Genomic DNA, 16,936 nt, shown 5'->3' on the forward strand with positions numbered 1-16,936 from the left:
CCAAATGAATTTTGTTATTTTTTTCTAACTCAGTAAAATAATTTTTTTGGTGATTTAACAGGTAAACGTGGCCATATATTAGAGATGATTCCAGATGCTCTGATACTTCAGGTTTGGAATTAGAATGAAATAACACACTCATATGCCACCTAGCAGTTAATGAAAGGAGGTTTAGTTAGCTTTATTACAGAAAGGATAGGTAACAAGGATATAGCATCAATTCAAGTGAGAGCAGTTTCCCTGAATCTTTGTTGGCCAGACTAGTCTGAGTCACAAAGCTGAGGGAGGAGAGCAAAGCCTACCTTCTTATGAGTTGATTTTTCTATCAAGGCCACTTGAAAGCTGTATCAGTGGTCTGAACCTTAGCTCACTGGGCCAATTAAGTCTTAAGGATGTTATCAACACCCTTTAAGAAATATCCAAATTTGAAAAATATAGTGATCCTTTGCAGTGGGAAGGAGAGGAGCTAACAGCTGGAGGAATCAGGAAAAGACTTTTCTAGGAGGTGATATCTGAGTTGATCCTGGATGGATCGACTTAGGGTTCCAAGAAGCAGAAGTAAGGAGGGAGATCATTCCAGACACAGAGGACAGATTCTGCAAAGACCCTGATGTGGGAAATGGAATGTTGTATACAGTGAACAGTAAGTGGGTCAGTTTGGCTGAAACCTGGAGTAAGTATATAATCATTCTGGAAAAGTATGCTGGAGCCTGATTGTGAAAGGATTGAAATACCAAAAAGAGGAGCTCGTATTTTAGCCTAAAAGGCAAGGAAAAGTCACTCAGACTTCTTCAATAGATGAATATTATGCTTAGACCTGCACTTGAGGAATATCAATGTGGCAGCTCCCTGTAGAAAGGATTGGAGAGGGGAGAGACTTGATCTAGAAGGCGATTGTGATAGTCCAGGCTGAATGTGATTAGTATCTGGACTAGGATGATTGTGGTGGGAGGAGAGAAGAGGATGGTTAGGACAGATTTTGGGGCAGTGCAGTTGAGAAGATTTGGTAGCTAATGGGTGGTGGAAGGTAATTGAGTATTGAGCTTAACTCACAGGTAGTAAACTTGGGGAACTCAAGGGATGGTAGCCCTTTCTGCAGAAATGGGGAAATCAGGAGGAAAGGTAAGTTTCGAAGAAAAGGTAAGAGTTATATTTTAGACATATTGAATTTGGGCATGCATCTATGGATATATCTATGGAATGCCTACATAAATTACAAATAAACGAACTACAAAACACATATGAAAGAAGAATCCATGTGCATCCAGAGAACTGATAAACTGATAAGTATTTATAGAATGGTTTTATACATGTATAATATATATGTGTGTGTAACATATATGCATATACATATTTGTGTCTAATTGTCATCTCGGGTGGGGGGAGGGAAGAAAAAAGAAAGTTACATTATAACTTTATTACGTATATAAAAGGAATAGCAAGTTGTACATAACAAATTTACAGTTTCATGTACAATTATCTTTTCCCCCCATTCTACTATGCTAGAGAAATGCTTGTTTTATTTTTTAAGTTCAGAATTAAATAAATAAAAAGAATATCTATGGAATATTCAGGAGGCGATGTCCAATAGGTAGTTATGTATAAAGGACTAAAGCTCAGAAGAGACTTGGTTATATAACTAGTTAAGGGTTTGTAGGAGTTATCAGGGTTGCCTATACCTTTCTCGATTAGCTCCCCCTCACAGCATGGATTAGTCCATGCTTCCCCCCTCCTGTAACATGGATTAGGCCATGCTTCCCCCCTCCTGTAACATGGATTAGGCCATGCTTCCCCCTTCCTCCGCCTCCTGTAACATGGATTAGGCCATGCTTCCCCCCTCCTATAACATGGATTAGGTCATGCTTCCCCCCTCCCACAACATGGAATAGTTTCCTTTAAAAGACAGCATAACTGTCCCTAGGACCTGATTGGTCTTTGCCTCCCTGACAGAATTTTCTAACAGAAGTTAGGCAGAATATTTAATTGTACTCATGTGTTTCTTGGTCCCTTGAGGGCACAATAGTCTAAACCACATGGACTCTGAGCCCCCTTCAACTTGGTAGATTTCTGAAGACCATGTAAGCTACCACAATTTGCCTTATTGACTTAGACACATTTCCATTTGGAGTTGGCGGTTGGTGGTTGCCTTCTACAGACTCAGTACTGCCATATCCTTATTGCCTATCTGTGCTATGTTAAGGCTAAGTAAACCCTTTGTTAACTGTTACATGACTTATGAATGCTTCATTTAATTAACCCCCAGGATGAACCTGAACAAATAGGGTTCAGTGTCAGATTTGCTCCTTGCAGGGTCAGAAGAAGGATTTAAACTCGGGTCTTTCTGATGGCTCTACATATGGCATGGTACCTCTCCTCAACACCTGAGGATCCATGTTGACCTTAAGGCCCCTTTCCAGTGTCTTCTACTTTGACCCTGGAGGGAGTAGTTATGAGGACAAATGAGACAGAGAGACTAGGAAAAGAGCGTGTGTTCTTGATGGGTCTACTTGTGCTGGAATCAGGGTATTCAGCATCTTGCCTCTCTTTTTGCTTGGCACCACTGTACAAAGGGGGAATATCTTCCCCCATTTATTCCAGGCCACGCTCTCTTCTTTTCTGCCTCCTTTTCAGGTCAGCTGTTTACACTGTGTCCAGCTGTGCCCACATTGCACGGATGATCACCCTTCTTTGCTAATTAACACCAGCCCTGTTAATGATTAGGTGGAATGGCTTTGACAGGGGTAGAATGGAAAATTTCGTAGCCAGAGGATAGACTGGTGGAGAACCTCAGAAGTGGCTTTCCTGGATCCAAAAATGCTGTAGACAGGCTGGAAGGGCGGATCCCTGGCTGCACCCTAGGGGCAGCTCAGCAGGGGAGGTGGGGAGTGTGAAGTCATTTGAAAGTCACAGTTCTCCTGAGAGCTTAGCAGAGGGCACCATGGACCCTGCAATGAAAGAACAACTTCAGTAGGAGGGAGGGGAGCCTTCCTTCTCCACTGACAGGATGATAACATGGTAGGTTCTCTTCCCCATGCCTCCAGATTATGTGTGTCTTGGAGAAAGGGAAGGGACCCTAGACTGTTTTGGAGTTTGGGAAGAAGATAACAATCATAATAAACGATTTTGTTTAGTCCTTTTCAATTTTGTCCAACTCTTTGTGATGCCTTTTTTTTTTTTTTGGGAAAAGATACTGGAGTGGTTTGCCATTCCTTCTCTAACTCATTTTACAGATGAGGAAACTGAGGCAAAAAACAGGGTTAAGTGACTTGGCCAGGGTCACACACCTAGAAATGTCTGAGGCCAAATTTGGACTCAGGTCTTCCTAACTCTAGGCCCAGCATTCTATCTACTGTGCCACCTAGATGTCCAATATAATAACTAGTTAGTAATAGTAATAGTTACAAATGCTTTATAATTTTCTGATGCGTTTTACATAGTTATTTTATTTGATCCCAACAGCCTATTATTTTTATTCCCTTTTATTATTATTTCTATTTTACAGTTGAGGAGGCGGGTTAAGTGACTTGCCCAGGCTCACATAGCTAGTAAGTATCTGAGGCAGCATTTGAACTTAGCTTTTGTTGACTCCAGATTCAAACACTCCATCTACTGCAACATCTAGAAGTTCCAGGCCGTTAGGTGCCCCATTCCACATCCCCAGAAAGGGGGGGAGGTCTGGAAGAGGCTGAATAACTTGGAGAAAAGCTGGTGGGAGGGTGGGACAGAGAGGACATGTGGAGGGTTGTTGTGGTAGGAGAAGAGAAGGCCAAGAGTAGAAGGGACCTTGGGCTGGGAGCTCTGAAAAGGGACTCCCCCTTGTCATCCCCACCAGGGCAGAGATGAATGGCCTGTTACAGGGGTGGGGAAGCTGCGACCTTGAGGCCACACTCTAGGTCCTCAAGTGTGGCCCTTTGACCAAATCTTAACTTCACAGGACAAATCCTTTTATTAAGGATGCAGTCGGATTCAAAGGGCTGCACTTGAGGACCTAGAGGGCCACATGTGGCCTCCAGGTTGCAGCTTCCCCGCCTCTGGCCTAGAACTGCAGTAGGAGGCAGGGAAACTAGGCATCAGCAAGGATAGAAGGAAGGCTTCTTCTGGTGCACCAGCCTGGCGTGAGGCAGAGAGCAGCCACCAGAGGGCAGCAGAAGCTCGTTTTAAGGAACTCCACATTTCTTAGTGCAGCCTGTGGGGTGTGAGGCCACCCTTTCATCACCCAGAGGCTAGATCTGTCCTTCCTATCCTTTTCCTCTATGGGATTCCTGAAGTTTTGGCTCCCTTGGCTTCTTGTTCCCCAGCACCCCTCCCTCCTACATACTGTAGGCAGCCATGGTTGGACAGTGACGTACCTCCCCAGGGAGGTCGTCAGACCCGCCAAGACTAGCCCTTTCCTCTAAACTGCAGTTGTTGAGGAAGGCTAACGTCACATAGGGTCACTGTATGGAAGCCCCATTTCTTGAGGCTTCATTACTGGAACCCCTTCTTCCACCCCACCATGACTTAGATCAGATCAATACAGAAAGTACTTCCCTGAACCTCTAGCTGATAAAGGGAAAGGGAGGAATATCTGAAAGTAAGTGAGACTATGTATTTGTGTGTGATGGAATGAAGAGGCCCAGGACTTCTTAAGGAACAGATTTAGTCCTGGAAAAGAGAGCTGGGAGAGGAGACTGGGGAGGGTAGAACTGATGACCTGCTCCAAGGGTGTGTTGCCTCCAGCTCTACCAGAGACCTGATTGTTAAAATTCTCATTGTGAACATTTACATCTCAAAAATTGGCAAATGCTACAAATCAAGGCTTTATTTATTATTTTATAGATTGTCTAGACTCAAGAAAGTGATGGAGAACTTGATAATGCAGATTAGACTTAAAAGCATACTGTCTGTACATTTTTTTTGGGGGGGGGAAGAGGAATGGGTGGTAGAGCTGGTTGTTAAACATTTATCAGCACACCCACAAATGGTTCTATTTTCACAGTCCCTGGAATAATTTTCCAGTTTTTTAGACCCTTGCCCCTCTCTCTTCTAGTCCCGTTTTTATTAAATGGCCAAAGATTCAAGGTGACTTCAGGATGAGACCTAGTGGGACACAGGGTGAACTAAAAACTGGTCCCACATTCATTCTAGTTACTGGAAGAACCTCTAATTCCAAGCCTCCAAAGACATTGTTCTAGCTCCCTTGCTTCTGTTTGGCTCCTGACTTGAACCACTATTTCAGTACTTCACCCTAATATTGACCTGAGGGAGGAAGGTTCCACAGCTCATTCTAGGTCTTCCAAACACCAAATGAATTATGGAGGATGTAATTTGAACTCAGTACACTTAAGAGAAAAGTTAGTGACTCCTGCTCAGTTCTCAGGGATGTCTCCCTTTGGATAATAACCCTACAGAGACAGAGGGATGGAAGGTGGGGAAATGGGGACCAAATTCCTATGCAATCCATTTTTCTCATAGTCATAAGAAACCCTAGTCCCTTTCTGAATCCTGTGTTTTCTTTCCTGTTTACCTTACCAGGATTTTTTTTTTTGCCTTTTGGAGGGCAATTGGGGTTAAGTAACTTGCCCAAGGTTACATGGCTAGTTTTTGTGTTAAGTGTCTGAGGCCGGATCCGAACTCAGGTCCTCCTGACTCTGGCGCTGGTGCTTTACTCACTGTGCCACCTAGCTGCCCCCTTACCAGGAATTTTTTCTTTAGCTGAAGTTACATCAGGAAGAATGAGAATGAGAAATATAAACTAACTTCCAATCTAGGTTTTTCTCAAGCTCAGTGTGGGATGAGTGGAATCTTGGTCCATTGCGAAAGGGAAGAGGAATTCATATTCTTTCTTATTAAATAGTCTTGCTCCAAATGTATACTCTGTTCTGGGCCAGGACAAGGGGTTCCTCTCCTCTCCTCCCCTCCTATCAATGTGCCAACTACGAGGAGAAAGATTAGAATGCGAGATTGCTTAGGGGACTAGTGCAATAGCCCAGATAAGAAATGATGAAGGCCTGAACTACAGTGGTAGCAGAGAGGTGTATGCAGGTGAAAAAGATGTTGTGGAAGCAGAATTAATAGGATTGATGACTGATTGGCTAAGGAGGGTCAGGGTTGTAGGCCACACCTCATTCAGGTCAGTCTGGTGCTTCAGGATCAGATCAGAATGAAACTAATCACTCATTGTGGACCTAAGAGTTAGCAAGAGAAGCTTTACTTAGCCATAGCATGGAAAGGATACTTAGCAGGGATCCAGCATTGGCTCAAGTGGACACAGCCACCCTCATCTCCATATGGAAATACATCTGGTCAGCTGGGCAGATGCAGTGTAGTGATTCCCTGCAGTGGCAAGCTAGAGCAGGAGGACTCAGCTAGGTAATCATGCTAGAGTGCCTCCTTGCCTTTTGTGTTTTTTATTTCCTGATCTTCAGTAAAGAAGTATCTGTTCTGAGATGAATGTTTCCAGACTTGGAGGTGACCTCACAAGTTTGAGATATCCAGAGCTCCTGGGTCACTTTGGTTGGAGCTAAATGGTGGCAAAAGGGGGTGTCTTAGCAACTGCTCCAGACTTCTTGAAGAGGATAGTGCAACCAGAGCATGGGGCCCAGGTCTGACCATTTAACCAGCAGACATGAACTGAGTTGTTCGGTTAGTACAAAAGGTTGGTTAGATATAAAATGCCTAATAGGCAATTCAGTAAATTGCTATCTGGGGGTGGCTACGTGGCGCAGTGAATAGACCACTGGCCCTGGAGTCAGGAGGACTCAAAATCCGACCTCAGACACTGAACACTTACTAGCTGTGTGACCTTGGGCATGTCACTTAACCCCAATTGCCCTACCTTCTCCCTCCAAAAAAGCAAAAAAAAATTGCTGTCTGTTTAAGTGGTATTAAGGATCTACCCACTGGTTTGGTATTAGCACCACCACTTGTTTAATCTTATAGTCAATGCATGATTGTGCGAGAACATAGGAAATAAATACCCATCCCATACCTAGTTCGAATTGCACATTGAGTACCTTTTTAATCCTCCCTTTTAGGGAAACCCTAGACATAATCCTAACCCTAAGCCTTAAATAATTTGACCCCTGGGAACCAGGGTAGGAGTTTAATCAGTTCAACAAAGTGACAAAAAGAATCCTAACCCCTCTCATTAGAAGCTAGGTTCCCCTCTCTGTCCAACTGAATCAAGTCCAAACTACTAGGTCCAGAAAAGAGGGGTGTCTTAGGGAGAGAGTACAGCTTCCCAGATTCTGTGTTCCCATCAGGAGCCTTTAAGATAAGACTTACCTTTTAGACTTCATTCTGTCTTCGATTTTTTCTCTCTTTTCTTTTTTTCATCCACACTAAGCTCCTCCCTCCAGTGCTGACTTTGCTAGCCTTCTCACATTCCTGAAGTCAGAGCTGTGCAGCGATGGCTCTGAGGCCATTTAAGTGGTGGAAGCCCTTATCTGAAAGAGTGAAGGGTATTATGAGCAGTATCTGCCATGTAGTCTAGGTTAGCATTCTTTTGTTTTCTCTAAAAGGTCAGGAAGTTGTACCTAAGAGCAGATTGGTCTAGAGGGCTAAGGTTTGAACTATTGACACAGCTTCCCAGTCACTCTGTGCCCTTGAGGAATTAATGCCCATCAGATTTTGTGGATGTCATGAAGGCCACAGCAAAAATGGCTCCACTTCTGACCCAGTCACTGGTCCTCATCATGGGCCAGGGTAACTTGTGATAAAGGTGGTAGGTCTGAATCCTCTTGCATCCAACTTGGCTGGGATCTCAGTTGATACTGAGACTATACCTGTACCATCACCCACTCAGTGTTCCCTGGCCCATCGGTCAAAGCCTTTCACTTTCTGGAAGGGGTACCAGCAAGGGGATTAGAGGCCTTTGCTGAAAGACTCCCCCTTTCTTTCCTAGTAGCTTGGTAGGGATTCTCCTTCACCTTCACTCAGGGGCTCAGAATTGCCACCAACTTGGCTAAAGATTTCAATTTCTTCCAGGTAAATTCACAATCACATATGTAGTGTCTCTTCTGGGTTTACTCTCTCAAGTCCCACTGGCATTGGCAGATTGGATCCCCGGAGATTAGCTCAGCCTCTTCTGGACTTTCCTTGAAAGAGGTTGACTTGCAGGTGATACGGTAAATGGGGTTTTCAGAATACCCAGGTATGGGTTCTCCAGAATTCAAAGAGTCCAATAAACCTCTGGTTTACTATTTTATTTTTCAGGTTCACCTTCTTTCCCTGTGATCTCTTCCCTCCCCTCCAGCACATCCCCCCATCCTGAGAAAGCGACAAAAACAAAAGCCTTTACAAAAATATGTAGCAACCAAAATCCTATATTAACCATGTTTTTTTTTAAAGTCTCAATCTCCATTCTGGGTTCTTAGGGTTTATTTCCCAATCCTTTCCCTCATTTGGGCCACTATCCATACTCGGGCCTTTGCCACTGCAGTATCATTTGTTCTAATCAACATTATGGCTTCTATCTAGTGGTAGACATCATTATCTCCAGGAACGGGAATCTCTGCCCATTAAATGGTGTTAATACATTTAGAAATCAGTTTTATTTCCAGGCCTGCATTTTCTCCCTTCAACCTTCTCCTCCTCCCACTGAGAAATCAAGAAAAATAAAACTACCATTATAAACATATACAGTTAAGCGAAACAAATTCCTTCATTGATCATGTCTAAAACTCTCTCTCTCTCTCTCTTCCCCCCTCTCTCTCCTTCTGCATCTCTTTTTCTCCCCCCTCCCCCCCCCCCCCCCCCCCCCCCCCCCCCTCCCTCCTTCTGCATCTCTTTTTCTCCCCCCCCCCCCCCCCCCATAGAGATCGAAGGCATTCAAGCTTAAATCTAGAGGCCAAATTGAACCAATGGATGAAAATGACACAAATACCTTGCAGAAGGCCATCAAGGATAAAGTTGAGATTGTATGTTAAGAGATTGTCTGGCACCTGGAAACTAAAGCTTAACAGAAATAACACATTTAAAGCAGTTAACCCTGTCTGATACCAGTCTTATCATATACTCTTGGTAGAGTAAAATGGATGACAAAGACAATTTGTAATAAACAAAACCCTGGAACAATGTTAAGGAGCCACAGCACTGTTCTCTCCCAAGCAGCTATAGAAAGATGAGAAATTATGTGTCACAAAGGAAGAAGAAGGTTCATGGATGTGTTTAGAACACAGAATAATGAGAATTTACAGGAATGCTTTTGGGAAAAATAGGTGTCACTTTCCAAAGTGAGAGGAAAGGCTGACGCTGAATTTCACAAATCTCCACTGGTATAAGTGGATGTGCTTTGTGTCTAGATGGGTCCTTTGAGATGGCCATGATCCAAGAGCAGAATCAAAATGTGCCCTAGAGGAGAAACGCACATGAATGCAACCACCAAGGAAGTGTTGAGCGAATGACCGAGTCAGGCAGGTCTGTTTATGAGATTGACGGGTTTATGATAGTGATTTGGCGGTAGTTCGTTGCCACTGGAAATTATAGAAAGGTGACCCTAGAGGAGGGGCATATAGGGGTTCAAGGAGGACGAGCGCCTCTAGTGTGAGGGCTTGCCTAGCACTGTTCAGGGCTGCTCATCGACCTTTGGTGTCTAGCTGGTCCTCAACTCTCACCTGTGGCTCTCAGAAGGTGTAGCACATGCAGTGGCCACACCCTGGTAAACTGTCTTGGCAGGTGGGCTAAACTAGGTTGAGGGTAACTGATGGGCCTCAGACCCAACGGTGAATTAATGGGGTGTCTACCCCAAGCATATGAAGACTTCGCTGGCAAAATGGGTGGATGAGAACAGTTTGTTCCGATGATCATGAAGGCAGCTGGAGCCGTGGAGTGCTTACAGTGTGGTCAGACATTGAAGATGCCAAGCCATTACAAGTCATCCTGACTTTCGCCTTGCCACTGGACTTTTATGACCCTGGAGGAAAGAGTGAGGCTGATGACTGTGTAACTCTGCCTCACTTAAATCCAATTCACTTGTGAGTCAAGATATCACCCTGTGATGTCATTGGTCCTCTTTGAAATCAAAGGACAAACTACAACAGCAAGAAAAGCAACTTTCTGATGGATGCAGATTGTGCAGAGAAGCAGTGGAAACTGTGTGATACATTTCTGGAGGCTTGGAAAATTTATCATCTAATGTATATCAAAAATGACATAATCCGGGGCGGCCAGCTGTTGCAGTGAGTAAGAGCGCCGGCCCCAGAGTCAGGAGACCTGGAATTGGCTCTGGCCTCAGATACTTAGCACCCACACAAAAATAACTGGCCATGTAACCTTGAGCGAGTTACTTAACCCCGATTGCTTAGGGGCGGCCAGGTGGCATGGTGAGTAAGAGCGCTGGCCCCAGCATCAGGAGACCTGGGATCAGTTCCGGCCTCAGATACTCGGTACCCACACAAAAAAATAACTGGCTGTGTAACCTTGAGCAAGTTACTTAACCCCGATTGCTTTAAAAAAATGACATAATCAGTTGGCTGAGAATTTTACACCAGAAGCTAGCTCACCTTTCTAAGGGCAGCTGGGTGGTGCGCTGGGTGGACTGCCAGACCTGGAGTTAGGAAGGCCTGAGTTCAAATCACTAAGACCCTCAGTCACTTACTAGTTGTGTAACCCTGGTCAAGTCATTTAATTTCCATTTCCTCTCTTTAATGGCACCTGCCTTGCAGCATTGTTGTGAGGGTCAAATGAGATAATTGTAAAGTGCTTAGCACAGTGTCTGGTGCATAGTAGGTGCTATATAAATTAGTTATTATTATTATTATTTTAAACTCACATATGGCAAATCCCAGTGCTACTAAATGCAAGCCCCACCAAATATCCCTGAGAATTCTACAAGCCAAGTCTGCTGAAATGGGTGGATCTTTACACAGAGAACTGTTGTCCACAACTGATGACTAGACAGAACACTGATTCATAAAGATACAAGAACAATGTCTTAAATTGAGTTTACCATACCAAATATGCATCATCCGCAGCTAAGAAACACAGTGAGGGATGTGCTGAGACTGAAGTCAAGAAGATGTGAGTTCAGATTCTGCCTCAGCCACTTATTAGCTGGGTGTTTCTGGGTTACTCACTTAACTTCATCTATAAAATGAAAACAATAATAGCACCTGCCTTCCAGCCTTGTTGTGAGGATCAAATGAGATAATATTTATAATGAAGTTTGAAAATCTTAAAGTGCTATATAAATATCATAACCCCATTATTATAATCTCTAAATTTTTGTTGTTGTTCAGTCATTGTGGCCCGGAGGCAGCAAGACCTGAGTTCAAATGTAACCTCATAATTACTAGCCATGTGGTCTTGGACAAGTCACTTAACATTGTTAGCCTCAGTTTCCTGATCTGTAAAATGAACTAGAGAAGGAAGTGACAAATCACTCCTGCATCTGTCAAGAAAACGCTAAACAAGGTTATGAAGAGTTGGATATGATGAAGCAGTCAAACAGTGACAAAAATCAATCTAGATGGAGGTAGTTGATGCCATGAAGTGATGAATGTCCCATGCAGAAAGTTGGATGGGTGTGGAGAGTGGGGTAGGAGGAGGAGCCAGGGGAATAGTGATAGTGACCGAGGACTTCAGTGTCCTTGGCATGAGTCAAGGTATCGAAAGACAAGGAGTCTGAATGCTTAAGAGAGGTCAAAGAGAGGAAACTGAAAAGAGGGCACCTTCCTGCAGCCTGGGAAAGAGTAGTCTCAGCAGAGTGTTGGGGAGGGTGCTGAGAAAGTAGAGGCAGGAGGCCATTTCTTTCTAAATGCTTGCCTGAGAAAGATGGGACTGTTGTTTGAAGGGACAGAGAGGTTGTAGAAATATTTGGAGACCCTAGCATGTTTGTAAGGCTGAGATATTAGAGCCAGGAAAGAGGGATAAAATGAAAATGCCCGAGAATAAATAGTGATTTAGTATGGTTCCTGGCGGGTTTGGCCCAACAAAGAGACAAAACACTGAGTCTGGGATGCAGTGTTTAATCAGGATATCTTGTCAGGTATTTGGAGAAACCCCAGTAGTTTGGGGCTGTAAGGACTAGAGGGCCCTGCCCCAAGTGCTGGATCCACAATTGCCACATTAAGATCTCAAAGGGAAATAGTTTTTCATCTTGTTCTTGATCTTGGTCAGCATTAGGTCTATCTCTTCTCCAACTTTAAGGCCCAGCTTGGCAAGTCTTCCTTCTGTGGTGGCTGCAGGGTGTGGGGATGGAGTAAGAGGGCAGAACATTTGGGTGGGATAGGCAGCGGGAGGAGTCAGCCCCATTGCCAATCCCCAACTCAGCACCTGAGCTGTGGACTCAAGTGATCATTTATACCACATTAACTTCAGGTGGAACTTTAAAGAAATTCCCTAGGATGTCCCTCTCCCACCCAGGTACCCTCAGCCTCTGCCTTCTCTTCCCCTAAGGTCCCCCCTTTCTCCAGGGACTGCCTCTTTTCCCCTTAAGGCCACTCAGCTCTTGCCCCACTTTCCACTCTTACCCTGTTGGGAGTTCTTGGTACTGGTTTCTGATCGCTCATTGACTGTTTCCTCGAGCTGTATGATTTCGTTATTATGGCGTAGGCTCCTCATTGATTCCTTCTCTGGGGATTCAGAGCTGGAGAGCTTTTTGTTTAAGAGGACATCTTCAAGGGAGCTATCTTCAAGAGAAGCTTCCTGCTTGGGAGTGCGGACACGCTCATTGGAGGCAACACTTTCAATGAAGCGGTTAGGGTTGTTAGAAGAGTCTAACTGAGCTGGGAGCAGGAAGAGAGACAGAGAAAACCAGTGAGATGGAGTAAAGTCCTCCCTTTTCTACTGGGATTTAGATGGGGAAGAGTAGGAGTATTTCTGATTAGGGAAAGGAGAAGCCATGAGGACTGGATGCAAGGTGGAAAATGTGCAAAGCAGATCCTGAAAACTTAGAATCATACCGTAGAATTTAGAGCAAGATGGTCTGTAAAGATTGTCTAGTCCAGGGGGTCTTAACCTGGGGTCCACAGATCCCTGAAGGGGCCATGAATTTGAATGGGAAAAATGGCATCTTTATACTAGCAAAATTAATTACCTTTGTAGTCCTATGCATTTAGTTCATTCTTTTAAAAACATTATTCTGAGAAGGAGCCTATAGCCTGCCAGAGAGGTTCATAACATTAAAAAGGTTAAGGAACCCTGAGTTAGTCTGGATTTCTCATTTTATATGTGCGGAAACTGAAGCCCCTGGAAGGGAAGTGATTAATCTGAGTTAGATAGCTGGCAAATGGCAGAACTGGGTCTTCTGGCCTCAGATTCAGCTGGCTTTCCAGTGCGTAGTATTGGTTACTGCTTTGGTCAACTGGAGGGAGGAATCTGTAAGTAGGACTCGTGCTTACTTTTCCTAATTTTTCAGAAGAGTCCTTGTCTCACTGGAAACCCCTGCAGCCTGCTGGATGTGATTGTTCAGTCCTCTGACTCTGTAGGCCCCCATTTGGGGTTTTCTTGGTAAAAATGCTACAATGTTTTGCCATTTCTTTCTCCAGCTCATTTTACAGATGAGCAAACTGAGGCAAATAGGGTAAGTGACTTGTCACACAGCTAGGAAGAGTCCGAGGGTGGATTTGAATTTAGGAAGATTAGTCTTCCTGACTTCAGGCCCAGTGGTCTCTCCACTGCTCCGTCTACCTAGCTGCCCCTAGTAATCAAAATCAGTTGTGAAATCGGAAGGAACTTTCAGTAGCCATTTATTTTAACTCATACCTGAAAAAGACCCCCATGATGCTATAGTAGATAAGAGATTACCCAGCCTTTGCTGAAGATCATCAATGAGACAGAGGCCGAAGATTCTACTTCTGCACAGTATTCATCGTTAGGATTTTTTTTTTCTGATATCAAGTCTAAACAAATAGCTTTGTTTTCATCTGTTGTTTCTGATCTTGCCCCTTGGGGCCAAATAGAACAAATCTACTCCTGCTTTTCAGTTAATTAGCAGAGCTTATTAAGTGCCTGATATATACCAAGCACAGTGCTAAGGGTTGGGAACACAAGCACAGGGCAAAACCCAGGACCTTTGACTTATAGAGGTCACCTCTTCTCCAGGCTGATCATGCCCAATCTTTTAGATGCTTTTTTCCTGGCATGGAATCAAGAGCCTTCAGGATTTAGGCTGTCCTTCTCAGGGTGCTTCTAGTTTTTCAATGTCCTGCTTAAATGTTTGCATCCAGGACTAAACTTCAGATGTGTCTTGACCAGGGTGGAATATAAAGAGACTGTTGCCTCCTTATTCCTGGAAGCAATCTCTTTCTCATGCAGCCCAAGATTACATTAGCTATAGACTCACAGGGTGCTTTCAGGCCACTCGAATCCCAATATATTTTACCAACAAACTGCTGTCTGACTATGCCTCTACTGTTTTATACTTATGAAATTAACTGTTAAATTTTGCCCCATTGAATTTAGTCCAGAGTTCTCACCCATTAACAATCTTTTTAGGGCAGGTAGGTGGCACAGTGAATAGAGTACTAGACTTGGAGTCAGGAAGACTCATATTCCTGAGTTCAAATCTGGCCTCAGACACTTACTAGCCATGTGACCCTGGGCAAGTCACTTAACCCTGTTTGCCTCAGTATCCTCATTTGTAAAATGAGGTATAGAAGGAAATGACAAACCACTCTGGTATCTTTGCTAAGAAACACCCCAGATGGAGACATGAAGAGTCAGAGACAACTGAAATCACTGAACATTTTGGATCCTGACTCTGTCATCCATCTCTCCCAGCAAGGGTAAGGATTTACCTTTATCAGAGTTGTTGGTACTAATGTTAAACAGCACAGGGCCAAGCCCAGATCCTTGGGCTACTCCACTAGAGCCACACTGCTGAGTGCCGCTCTGGGAGTCCAGCAATCCAATCAATCAGCTCTCCACCTCTGATTGTATAATTTGTTCAGTGCTCTTCTCCATCTATCTTCCACAAAGGTGGCGTAATTCATCAGCACCTTGCTAGACCAGCCCCAGCATTTCATTGCTCAAACTCCATCAAACAAAGGAAGAAGGCTGGTCTGACTCGCTTTTGATGAAGTCACATGGCCCCTTTTCTAGATGTTCACTAACAATCTTCTGAATAATCTAGAATGGGGTGGGGAACCTGTGACCTCGAGGCCATTTGTGGCCTTCTAGGTCCTTGGGTCCGGCCTTTTGACTGAACCCAAGTTTTATGGATCAGATCCTTTATTAAGGCCATATGTGGCCTTGAGGCCGCAGGTTCCCCACCCTAGATCTAGAATTTTGCTGGAATTGAAGGTAACCTCCCCCTCTTCCCTCTCTAGTCTTATTGTCTCCATGTTTTCCCCTAAATCTTCCCTATTCTATTTTTTGGGGGTGGGAGGTTTGCTTTTTTTGGGGGGGCAATTGGGGTTAAGTGACTTGCCCAAAGTCACACAGTTAGTAAGTGTGTCAAGTGTCTGAGGCCGAATTTGAACTCAGGTCCTCCTGACTCCAGGGCCGGTGCTGTATTCACTGCGCCACCTAGCTGCCCCAAATCTTCCCCATTCTTAAGGGAGCTGCACTGACTAATTGTCTAGTCACCATAGCAGAAAGGAATGAGGTCAGCTATCAAGAAGGACTCTTTCCAAAGATGAAATATTTGCCATCTCCTTAAGTAAAAACACATTCCTGGAATCTGCCTCCCCCAAAGGAAGCCTGTCAGAGAAGGGTATGGACTTACACACAGCTGCATGCCTTTCTTCGGCATCATTTAGCTCGTTCAGATCTGAGGAAGGAAAATATCATCATCATGAGGGATTCCAAAGCACTTAACTCATCAACTCACCCCAGGTGGCCTCTGAAGGTTTATGGCATCATAAATTTAGAGCTGGAAGGACTTTGTAGTCTACCCCCCTTATTTTACAGATTAGGAAACTGAGGCCCAAAGAAGTAAAATGACTTAAACTGATAAAGGATAAAAGTAGGATTTGAATTCAGGTCCTGTGACTTCAAATTCAGTTCATATTCCCTCTGTATGATATTGACTCTCCTGTGAAGTCCTTGTTCCCCATTTATAGTTGGGGCCCTGAGAACTTGGAAGGGGGAGGGACTCTGCCTGAGCCACCCAGCATTGCTCCCAAATTCCCTCTCCTGGCTTTGGGTCTGGTCTGACCCCATTTCTGCACTAGCCCCAGGTAGTTCTGGAACTGGTCCTCTAGGATCAGCCCCTAGAGAAGAAGTTCTAGCCCAGTGAAGAGAGATGAATCTCTTGAGGTTATCTCATCAGGCCCTCTGATCTCTAGCTAAGGAGGAGGGAGGGAGTCCAGACTCACGGGCAAAGACTGAGGATGCACCTGCCATGCAGGCCAGCAGCATTACAGGGAAGAATCTCATGGCTGGTCTGAGCAAGAGCCGAGTCACCTTGGGGGAAGGAAACTTCCAGTTGCTGGGGCCTGCGTCTGACCCAGGCTTTATAGAAAGTGGAAATGTGGGGGTTGGGCTTGCACACCAGAGCTGTGTCTGTGAAGGTGGGGCAATCTATGAAGAGATTCAGCTGGAAAGAGGGTAAGCTCATTCACAATTCTTACCATACCAGTCAATCCCAGGAATCACAGCTTCAAGGAAACGCTTCAACAGAGAAGGAAGGCTGACGGCCTTCCCTTTGGCTGGGCACGCACAAGAAGGCACCTTTGGCTGTGACCCTGGGCGGTGTTCCCTGGGGGTGCTCTGGGGTGGGGGAGGTAAGGAGTAGGGATCTAGCAATGACTAGTGGTCCTTGACGAGCTGGCAAAGGGGGAGTAAGATTTCCTTTTGGGGTTTATTCAGAAGATGTTCAGTGGACTCTAGCTCAACTTTCTGATTCTAAAAGATCTGAGCAGCCTTCATTTTATGATTTCTTGAAATATAGTGTCCAAGTTTAAAAAAAAATCATGGTTTTTAGGGAGTCCAGTGATTATTAAAAGCTCTCTTTGACCCCTTTTCCAGTTCAGTTGTTTTTGATCACAGATGTCTTAATATTTTCTACTTT

The 16,936-nt window shown here is 44.5% G+C and overlaps 1 protein-coding gene across 1 annotated transcript; it reads right to left on the minus strand.

Moving 5' to 3' along the window:
- Positions 1–11,934: 11,934 nt before the first annotated feature.
- On the minus strand, positions 11,935–16,414 carry LOC138171604 (glycosylation-dependent cell adhesion molecule 1-like). Its single transcript, XM_069101137.1, has 4 exons — positions 16,242–16,414; positions 15,650–15,694; positions 12,453–12,707; positions 11,935–12,161 (listed from the first exon to the last, which is right to left on the minus strand). Exons 1-4 carry the CDS (start codon positions 16,300–16,302, stop codon positions 12,049–12,051), a joined length of 474 nt encoding a protein of 157 aa, XP_068957238.1. The 5' UTR covers positions 16,303–16,414; the 3' UTR covers positions 11,935–12,048.
- Positions 16,415–16,936: the final 522 nt, after the last annotated feature.

Source organism: Petaurus breviceps, unplaced genomic scaffold, assembly GCF_028583685.1.
Source record: "Petaurus breviceps papuanus isolate PSGF00001 unplaced genomic scaffold, PetGlider_PUasm1.0 454, whole genome shotgun sequence".
Lineage (NCBI taxonomy): Eukaryota > Metazoa > Chordata > Mammalia > Diprotodontia > Petauridae > Petaurus > Petaurus breviceps.

Coding starts and splice junctions, on each gene's coding strand:
- LOC138171604 (XM_069101137.1), bottom strand. CDS start 16,302: ATGAGATTCTTCCCTGTAATGCTGCTGGCCTGCATGGCAGGTGCATCC. Junction 12,708..15,649: donor AGAAAGGCATGCAGCTGTGT/GTAAGTCCATAC, acceptor TCCTGCTCCCAG/CTCAGTTAGACTCTTCTAAC. Junction 12,162..12,452: donor TACCAAGAACTCCCAACAGG/GTAAGAGTGGAA, acceptor CACACCCTGCAG/CCACCACAGAAGGAAGACTT.